This window comes from Rhineura floridana, chromosome 8, assembly GCF_030035675.1.
Source record: "Rhineura floridana isolate rRhiFlo1 chromosome 8, rRhiFlo1.hap2, whole genome shotgun sequence".
Classification (NCBI taxonomy): Eukaryota; Metazoa; Chordata; class Lepidosauria; order Squamata; family Rhineuridae; genus Rhineura; species Rhineura floridana.
The window spans coordinates 74667522-74678171 of NC_084487.1; the positions used below are offsets into that span (position 1 = coordinate 74667522).

The 10650-nt window shown below is 42.9% G+C and overlaps 1 protein-coding gene across 1 annotated transcript in view; it reads right to left on the bottom strand.

Annotated features, from left to right (window-relative positions):
- The window catches only part of HELB (DNA helicase B), a 36013-nt gene extending 30584 nt beyond the window's left edge, over positions 1–5429 (bottom strand). The window contains 1 exon segment of the mRNA XM_061639803.1: positions 5071–5429. Within this exon segment, the coding sequence (XP_061495787.1) occupies positions 5071–5263 (193 nt within the window). The 5' untranslated portion in view covers positions 5264–5429.
- Positions 5430–10650: the final 5221 nt, after the last annotated feature.

Below are 10650 nucleotides of genomic sequence, written 5' to 3' on the forward strand. Positions count from 1 at the left end.
AATTCCACAGGGTAGGTGCTGCCACACTAAAGGTCCGTTTCCTATGTTGTGTGGAACGGACCTCCTGATAAGATGGTATCTGCAGGAGGCCCTCACCTGCATATCTATATGCACACATTCTATAAGTTTTAACTTATTTAAGAAGCTTTAGACTATGTATGTAGCTTAATCCCATATCTTAAGACTCTACAACAAGCATTTAAACATAATAGCCAATTGACATTTTATTTTTGCAGGTAAACTTATTGATTGATTGATTGATTGATTGATTGAATTTCTATACCGCCCGACTAGCATAGCTCTCTGGGCGGTGTACAACAGAGAAGTACAAATATACACAATAAAATCCTATAATTCAATACAAAAACATATAAATAAAAATCCACAAATCTAAATCAATTTAAACATATTTATTTAAACTATGTACACTGGACGGTGAGGGAAGGACGGAAAAATAGGGGGAAACACTTTGTCCTGTTCCCCTCGCCCAGACTTTTTCTTCCAGTTTTTTAAAATGGAAAATATGAAAATGTAGTCATTCTGGAGAAAATTTGGATTTTAGAGTGGTGAATAAAATGTTTTAAGGCAAGACTAATTTAAAATGTTTAAGCTCTCATTTGACCTCTCAAAATACTTTAAAACAGCCTTTCCCAACTGAGTATCCTCCAGATCCTTTGGACTACAACCCCATTAGCCACAGCCAGAATAGCCAATGGTCAGGGATCATGGGGACCATAGTTCAAAATTTCTGAAGAGATCCAGTTCAGGAAAGGCTGCTTTAAAATAATTATTTTTAGTAAATTCCAGGCAATCACAATTCCTGTACACATGTACACTCTCAAATCTTCTCGCATGCTTCAGATTTCTCCATCTTCTGCACCAAATGAAAGGAATGTTTATTCACTTTGATCAATTGGACTTATTTCCAAGTATGTATGTATAAGATTGTAGCACAGATCAAGGAACAAGCAAACACATGAAAGAAGTGAGAACTTTGTTTCAATCCATGCAAACCTTCATTCCTCTAAAGGCCATGAAGACAAGATTAGATGAAGAAACCTCAGATGATGGTATTCTCAAGATACGCAATATGCATTCATGTAGCTAATTTTGCCCACAATTTGTATGACACTTGTGTGGTGATGATACACTACTGAAGAGTTACATGTTGTTATAAAGTTCATGTAATGCCTGTTTGATGTCACCCTAAACGCTAGCACTTTTTCAGGGCAAGGGCCACTTTCTACATTGAAAACAGCTTGCTGAACAACCCTCTTAAGTTTTCATGGCGATACACAGAACACTTAGAGAGAATGCACTAATAGGAAAAAAGAACCTTGCGGTTCAAGAACATCTCTATAGACAAGATATTTCTATCAAATTTTAAAACCAGGGAAATTGGGCAGCTACAACGAATGCACCAGAGGAGTAGGAAACCTGACGTCTCTGAGATATTGGACTGCCCTACAAATTTATAAATATGCAAACACAATTTGGGTTGGTCTTTTACAGTTCAATCCACTTCCTTTGTAGCTTGGAAGAATTTGGTAATGTGTGCCTCTGAGCCAATTTCAACCTAGCTGATAGAGAACCAGAGGAACTATGAAGTCAGAGACATTATCAGGGAATAATGCAAAAAGACAATACCTCTAGTTAAAAAGAGAGAAAGAGCTCAATGGATGACTGAAGAAACTCTGAAAATGGTTAAAATAGAAGGAAAGCAAAAGGAGATAGAAACACAGTTAGAACCGTTAATGCAATACAGCAACTACTATGTAGGGACAAAGAGAACTACAATTATAATTATTGTACAGAAATAGAAGATTAATACAAAATGTAGAACAGGAATAGTCAGTGCCATTATTCCACAATTGTTTTTGGACTTTTTTTAGTGTAAATTTGGCAAAGTGTTGCTGTACTTCACATATTCACAGAAATAGAAGCAAAAGAAAATGATTTCCTATAGGAAACTTCACTGAAATTGCAAAGTAAATCAGACATATTTAAAGTGACTATCTGAACTATGACAACTGTCTTAATAATGTTGCTTCCTCCCTGCTAAAACAAAATCAACACAGCACATGTCTTCTTTCTATTATTTGGGCTGATTGCAGGAGTTGCCACTGCTCACCATATGCTGAGGCACGTTACCAAATTATTCCAAGCTACACAGCAAGTGGATTGGACTGTGAAAGACCAACCTAAATGGTGTTTGCATTTTGACAAATTTGTAGGGCAGTCCAATATCTCAGAGAGGATATCAGGTCTCCTGCTCCCCTGGTGCATTCACTATAGCTGCCCAATTTCCCTGCTTTTTAAAGTTTGGTGGATATATATGTGGGCTATAGGTACGTTCTTAAACCGCAAGGTTTTTTGCCTATTAGTGAATTTCTCTGGTTTTTAATCTGGGAGGTAAGAAATGGGATCCTGTGCAAGCTTGCTGAGAATGGATTGTTCATTTGCATGCTTATTGAGTTCAGTGGGATTTACTCCCCTGCAGTCATGCTTAGGATAAGTAAAACTGAGCACGGGATTGGGAGGGGAAGAGGGAGGGGAGGACAGGTTTGATCATTTGCATGTTTATTGAGTTCTGTGCGATTTACTCCTGTGCAATTATGCTTAGGATAGGTAAAACTGACCAGGGAGGGGAGAGATGGCTGGAGTAGGCAGGGAAGAAGGAAGAGGGGAGGGGAGGGCTAAGGGAGAAGAGAGGGGAAGGAGGGGAAAGCCAGGTCTGATCATTTGCATGCTTATTGAGTTCAATGGGATTTACTCCTATGTAATCATGGTTAGGATAGGTAAAACTGACCATGGTAGAGAAGCAGGGGGAGGGGAAAAGAGAGGGAAGGAGAAAGGGAGGAGAGAGGGGGAGGAGGGAATTGAAGGGGGAGGAACAAAGGAAGGGGCAGGGGAGGGCAGGTATGATCATTTGCATGCTTGAGTTCAATGCTATTTACTCCCATGCAATAGTGCTTAAGATAGGCAAAACTGACCATGGGGAGGGGCAAGAGGGACGGGATAAGAAGGAGAAGGAGAGGGGGTTTGATCAGTTGCATACTTTTTGAGTTCAATGGGATTTATTTCTGTGCAATCATGTTTGAAAATGGAAATGGACTGCCTTCAAGTTGATCCTGACTTATGTTGACCCTATGAATAGGGTTTTCATGGTAAATGGTATTCAGAGGTGGTTTTACCATTGCCTTCCTCTGAGGCTGAGAGGCAGTGACTGGTCCAAGGTCACCCAGTGAGCTTCATGGCTGTGTGGGGATTCAAACCCTGGTCTCCCAGGTCGTAGTCCAATACTGACCTGGGGGAGGGACAGGGAGGGTAGGTGCATGGGCACTGAGCAGAGGGGAAGCCCCTTTCCTTTCCAAAAGGAAAATATTGTGAACAGTATTATTGCTTTTCAGGGTTTCCCCCACCTTTTTATTCTACAGCAGGCACATGTACCCTCCCACCCAAATTTAAACCAAAGCTGTCCCAGGCCACATCCACACCAGACCTTTATTTCACTTTGGACAGTCATGGCTTCTCTCAAAGAATCCTGGGAAGTGTAGTTAGTGAAGGGTGCTGAGAGTTGCTATGAGACACCCTGTTCCCCTCACAGACCTTCAATCAGAGTGGCTGACTGTTAAACCACTCTGGCCACTGGAGCTCTTGTCAGAATAGGAGTCTCCTCTCAACACCCTTCACAAACTACACTTCCCACGATTCTCTGAGGGAAACCATGACTGTCTCACATGAAATCAAAGTCTGGTGTGGGTGTGGCCCCCTGATTAGCCTAGCCAAGCAGCTGGGAGCCTGGCTTTAGAATACTGACAGTTGGTTCTTACTGAGCATGCCCAACATTATCATTCAGTTCAATGCAAAATATATTAATTAAAAATCAGCCAGGTATTTTTTTTGCTTTTAAACTGCAGAAGATGAAGGTCAGTGTATGGGGCAAGGTCAGTAACAGGATTACGGGTACTCTGTGAACATGGCTGATTTTTAATGAATTTCAACAGATTATGAGAACTCTCAAGAGAAAAAAGTCCAAAAGGGCTCTGGGTTTTTTTCCCTCTCTCTTTAGACTTTGAACTCTCTATTCTTTCTGACTGTTTTGTTTATCGCCTTGAAAATTGACGGGGTTGTTAAGCAAGCGTTTCTGAGTTCAGGAATATAAGTTTTGTAAGGTTTTGTTTTCAAATGAGCTTATGGGAAGCATCAGAATGGGAAAGGGGGTATTTTCAATTTAACATTGCGGAATGTGAAAAATCCACGCTGGCTATAGTATACAGCCACTCTTGTGGCTGTATAATAAAAGGAAGATGGAAGCAATACGCTATATGTTGCAGCAGACGCTTTCGTGGACTAGGATCCACTTCACAAGAAGCACATAATGTTGTCCAGAGTTGGCAAAAATGAGTATAGAGAGAGAAAAAATGTTAACTGTGAGGTCAGAGGTAAATGAAATGCAAGAAATACAGATTGTGATAATTACATTAAAGCTTAAGTGAAAAAATAACTATAGTAACTTATTCACAAAGCAGCATGGGCAAGGGGAAAGAGTTGTCCCCCTTCCATGAACCATGACCACCCCCCCAAAGATAAAGAGTAAGTTTCTAAGATTTGTAGAACTTGAGCTATGAGGCAAAACGTACAGGAACTATTCTCTCCGTATCTTTTAAAGAAAACAGCCCGCTTACCCAACCCCTTTCAGTTTTTACTTGCCCCCTCCCCAGGAAAAATTCCTCCAGACGCCCATGCAAAGCAGTACTGTTATCAGCACCAAGAGGCACTTTCCTGTTACACCTAAACTAGCTGAAAATAAGTTCTGGGTCTGAAACTTGCTCATCAGATAACTACTAAACCCCAAGAAGTTCCTCAAACTGGGCAGGAATGCCTAAACCAGGCGCCTTCCAAGAGAAATAGGCCTACACACATCCACCGCAAACACTTCTCTCCAGGGTCGCGAGGACTGACCCTAAATAAGCGCGCGCACGTAAGAGCAGGTCCTAAGGCTTACTGGTGGAAGGGACGACCGAGGAGTCCCCTCCCCCTTTAGAGGCGCGCGGTTCTAGTCCTTACTTGTCTCGCAGGCGGGTCTGGAAAACTCCTGGTCCGAGCCACTGAAAGCGTCACATAAAGACTGACGGTCGTCATCGTCATCCTTCTCCTCTTCTTCGCCTTCAGGCTCCGCCTCCTCTTTTCTTTTCACCGGTAGCAACAGACCCCAAAGCTCGAAAGAGCGATTCCCGCCGAGGCTGCTCTGCTGGGTCATTTTTTCCTTTTCAGAATTCCTGCCCGCGTAGCCTTGTTGCTCTCTTCACGTCGTCTTTTCCGCCTATCTGTTTGGAAAAACCGCACAGGCATGGTCTGCTCCACCCCGCTTCCGGTTTGAAATGTCAGACTGCGAGACAGATAGCCCTGTTAGAGAACTTTTAGTCACTTGTGATGACGTTATATTAGTTACCGTTGTTGATGTTGCAACAAATAAACAAATTGCTCAAGTTTTCGGAGGGATGGTTGTGTTAGTTTTATGCAACAAAAAAACAACTTACGCTGTACACTTAAAGATACATGACTGCCCCAAAGAAGCTAGGGTATCCAGAGGGGTAGTTAACCCCTCACAAAGCTACAATTCCCAGCACCCTTAGCAAACTACAGTTCTCAGGATTCTTGGGAGGAAGTAATGTACTTTAATGTATAGTGGGAGTTGTTTTAGGCTGCAATCCTAATAGGACTAATTTAAATAGGTGAGATTAGGATAGTGCTGCTAGTCTTTAAAATACCACACGACTCTTAGAAATTGCTTCAATTTCCAATAGAAAACAACCTGACATGAATGTTGTGTTATGAATTACTTTTAAATTGCTACAAATTCCCTTAAGCATACTTCCCAACAAAATTAAGCAGCAGTCTTATGCACAGTCTTAAATTAGTGTGGTTTACTGCCAAGTAAACATGAACAGGATCACACTCAATCTCCCATTAAACTAAGTCTGCAATCCTAAATATTTTTACTAAGGGCAGGGCTATAGTAAGCACCATTACATAGACTTATTTCTGAAAAAACAAGCATGCAATTGTACTGTTAATGGGACTTTCGAGTAAACCCATTTAAGTTAGGGTTGCAAATAGAGTGTGGGTATGAGAGACATGTTCACATGAACAATAAGGTTTAACAGTCTTAAGATGCTTACATGTAAATAGTCCACTCTTTGACAAAACCTCTGTTAACTGCATTCTTGGAGTGTTGCATCTAGGGCTGGACCTTGAGGCCCATAGCCCAGGCCCCCTCCCAAATTACCAGAGAGCAGCTGATGATAGTGGCAAACAGACCCCCAGGGTCCGCACCTAGGCCAGCATGAGAATTCTGGAATCCACAGAGAACAATAGTAGATGCCACAGTATCCTTTCCTTTTTAAAAACCATTTTATAGTCAGGTCAGACAATACACATACAGGATTACAGATACTCATTATTTTTACTTTAAAAATGTAGGGCTGTATGGTATCCCATGAAGCGCAAGGACTTCTGGCTGCACAAAGGAGTTTTCCCTCCCTCTCTTCTCCCCATGTGCCTGCTACACACCCTGTTCTGGGTTTCCCCCCAACCCTCCAGAGGAGATTTGGGGACGGTGCATAGAGAGGGAGGAAAAGTTCAATTGCACAAATGGAAATCCTTACCCTAACAGAATTTCTCTGTTGAATACAGCCATATTATCTTTCCATAACAAAATGGTCCCCCTCTAGGATGCACACCTTAACGTGGTTCGCGTGTTTGAGAGTGTTGAAGAAGCTGAGAGCAATGCCCTCAGGAGACTAGACCAAGAGGCTAGACTCCTAGCAGGGGCACCCGAGGCAGAATGGTCAAAGCTGAGACACCAGACTAAGATGCATCCAAACTCAGAGGAAGGCAATGGTAAACCACCTCTGAATATCTCTTGCCATGAAAACTCTATGAACAGAGTATCCAAAATGCAACATGAGATAGTGCTGGAAGATGAGACCCCCCAGGTCAGAAGGGAATCAGTGAGCAACTGGGGAAGAACAAAGGACAAGTACGAGTAGCGCTGTGACTAATGACGCAGCTGGGTCAAAAACGAAAGGAAGCCCAAAGGCTGATACACACAGATGCGAAAAGAGAGTCCGGAGTTGTACGCACACAATAGGAACATGGAATGTGAGAAGCATGAACAAGGGAAAGTTAGAAATTGTCAAGCAAGAAATGGAACGTATCAACATTACAATACTTGGCGTGAGTGAATTAAAATGGATGGGAATGGGACATTTTCAATCAGGCAACTACAAAATATTTCATGCAGCAAATGAGAAATTAAGAAGAAATGGATGTAGCAAAAGCAATTAGGAGCTACAATGCAAGGTCTGAGTGAGTGATATTAATGAGACTAAACAGGAAACCTATTAGCATAACCATCATCTAAGTCTATGCTCCAACACAGAAGAAGAGGAATTGGTGAGATTTTACGCAGAAGTACAGGAAGAAACTGATCACACACCAAAACAAGATGTGCTGATAATCATGGGGGACTGGAATGCAAACGTAGAGAACAGAGAAGAACTAGGAATTGTGGGGAAATGGGGCTTAGAAGACAGAAATGAAGCAGGAGAAAGACTTACTGAATTCTGTGAAGCCAATAATTTGTTTCTTGCGAACACATTTCTTGAACAACCGAAAAGATGACTATACACGTGGACATCACCAAATGGTCAATATAGGAATCAAATTGATTGTATAATTGGCAGCAGAAGATGGAGAAGTTCCATACTTTCAGTGAAAACAAGACCAGGAGTAGACTGCGGTACAGATCATGAACTGTTTGTATTGAAAATCAAAGTAAAGCTAAAGAAGAACAGAGCAATCATAATGCCAGAATACAATTTAAATAACATCCCTGAAGAATATAAAGATCAAATAAGGAACAGGTTTGAGGCTTTAAACTTAGTTGACAGAAAACCAGAAGAACTATGGAGTGAAGTCAGAGACATGATCAAGGAAGAATGCAAAAAGGCAATACCTCTAGTTAAAAAGAGAGACAGACCTCAATGGGTGACTGAAGAAACTCTTAAAATGGTTAAAGACACTGATTAAAATTGCAAAGAAAATCAAACATATTTAAAGTGACTATCTGAACTATATCAACTGTTTTAATATTGTTGCTTCCTCCCTGTTAAAACAAGATCAGCACAGCACATGTCTTGTTTCTGTTATTTGGGCTGATTGCATGTGTTGCCACTGCTCACCATATGCTCAGATGCACATGTTACCAAATTCTTGCAAGTTACACAGCAAGTGGATTGGACTGTGAAAGACCAACCCCAATTGTATTTGCATTTTGAAAAATTTGTAGGGCAGTACAATATCTGAGAGAGGAGGCCAGGTCTCTTGCTCCCCTGGTGCATTCACTGCTGCCCAATTTCCTTGCTTTTTAAAGTTTGATAGAAATATCTGTTGGCTATAGGTATGTTCTCAAACCTCAAGGTTTTTTGCCTATTGGTGAATTTCTCTGCTTTTTAATCTGGGAGGTAAGAAATGGGATCCTGTGCAAGTATGCTGAGAATGGATCGATCATTCGCATGCTTATTGAGTTCAGTGGAATTTACTCCCCTGCAATCATGCTTAGGATAGGTGAAACTGACCAGAGGGGATGGGGAGGAGAGTAGGGGGATGGGAGCAGGCAGGAGGGGGAGGAGGAGGGCAGGTTTGATCATTTGCATGTTTATTGAGTTCAGTGGGATTTATTCCTGTGCAATCATGATTAGGATACGTAAAACTGATCATGGAGGAGGAGGAGGGGAAGGGGGGAGAGGAGAGCAGGAGGAGGGGGAAGGGGGATTGGAAGGGGAGTGGGAGAGATGAAGGAAGGGGGAGGGAAGGGGCAAAAGGGAGGTGATGGGAGGGAGGAGGGAAGGGCAAGTTTGATCATTTGCATGCTTATTGAGTTCAGTGGGATTTACTCCCATGCAATCATGCTTAGGATAGGTAAAACTGACCATGGGGGGGAGGAGGGAGGGGAAGGAGGAGGAGGAGGGGGATGGAGGATATTGGAAGGGGTGGGGGAGCGGATTGGAAGGGATGGGGAGGGGAGGGGTGAAGGAAGGGGGAGGGAAGGAGGGGATAGGAGGGAGGAGGAGGGAAGGGCAAGTTTGATCGTTTGCATGCTTTTTGAGTTCAGTGGGATTTATTCCTGTGCAATCATGCTTAGGATAGGTGAAACTGACCTGGGGGAGGAACATGGAGGGGAGGAGGAAGGCAGGAATGGAAGGGTGAGAGAGGGAGAGGGGAAGAGTTTGAATGGTGGGCACTGAGCAGAGGGGAAGCCCTTTTCCTTTCCAAAAGGAAAACATTGTGGACAGTATCATTCTTTCTCAGGGTTACCCCCACCTTTTTATTCTACAGTAGGCACGTAGCCTCCCATCCAAATTTAAACCAAAGCTGTCCCTGGCCACATCCACACCAGACCTTTATTTCATTTTACACAGTCACGGCTTCTCCCAAGGAATCCTGGGAAGTGTAGCTAGTAAAGGGTGCCGAGAGTTGCTAGGAGATGCCCTGTGCCCCTCACAGAGCAGCTGACGGTTACACGACTCTGGCCACTGGAGCTCTGTTAGGGGAATAAGAGTCTCCTCTTAGCACCCTTTGTCATGAAACCCTTACCGTCAGGGCACAGGGTTCATGCATCAGACTCAGACCCCCACCCTTAGGGAAATGAGACTGGAACCAAAAAGACTATTACTTCACCCTTGCCAAGGCTGTGTATGCTCACAACAACCCTGCAAGGTAGAAGGTAGGCTGCCACCACCCCTGTATACTGGTCCACTCAGAGCCAGGGGATCTCTGAGCCCAGAATATATATAAAACCAAGGTCCTAAGGGGCAAGAGTCACAGTTACACTCCTTGCCTGGCACCTCTGGTTTAACACTTAAAATCCAAGCCTTTAACTTCTTAACCCTCTTTGGTAGTTAGTGACTGAGATTGGTCAAGGTACTGAATCCAGAACCACCCCTTCTCTCAATGAACACACCAGGTTAAATAGAAGTAGCTTTATTAAGATATATAAGTGCACATAAAATATAGCAGCAAGTAATCCTTTAAGACCATACACCCAAGCAGGGGTTTAGGTATTTACAAGAGAATTCATACACACAACAAGAAAATAACAAACTAAACTCACCTAACTACTTACACATGAGGCAGTTGGTTGTGTGGCACCCCTCCTAAGAGAGATGGATGTTCAACATAAAGCAATGGAACCAGACATAGGTTACCTTCCCCATAAGCAACCCCTGGAACCATAAGGCAGAAGGTTTGGAACTCTGGTACCAAGTCAGCATAGGCAGAGAACAGAGAACAAAGGCTATGGGTCTCTAGCCCTATACTTAAAGGAAAAGGATCCTAACGGTCCAAAATTAATTGACCAATCAGGAATTGGCTGATGTAACTTCTCGATGTTTCTCACATTTTCGCGCCTTGCAGGCCCCCCCTCCCAACTGTGTTTTCCAACTGTACAGGCCAAGGATGACCTTGGGTACCAGGCACTTGCTAATCAGCAAAGATAAACAGGTGCGGCTTGTTAAGGCTTCTCTAACCATCTTCAGCTGGGAAGTGAAACTCAGAATTGTAAATTGGCAAAGGCTTGTCTTT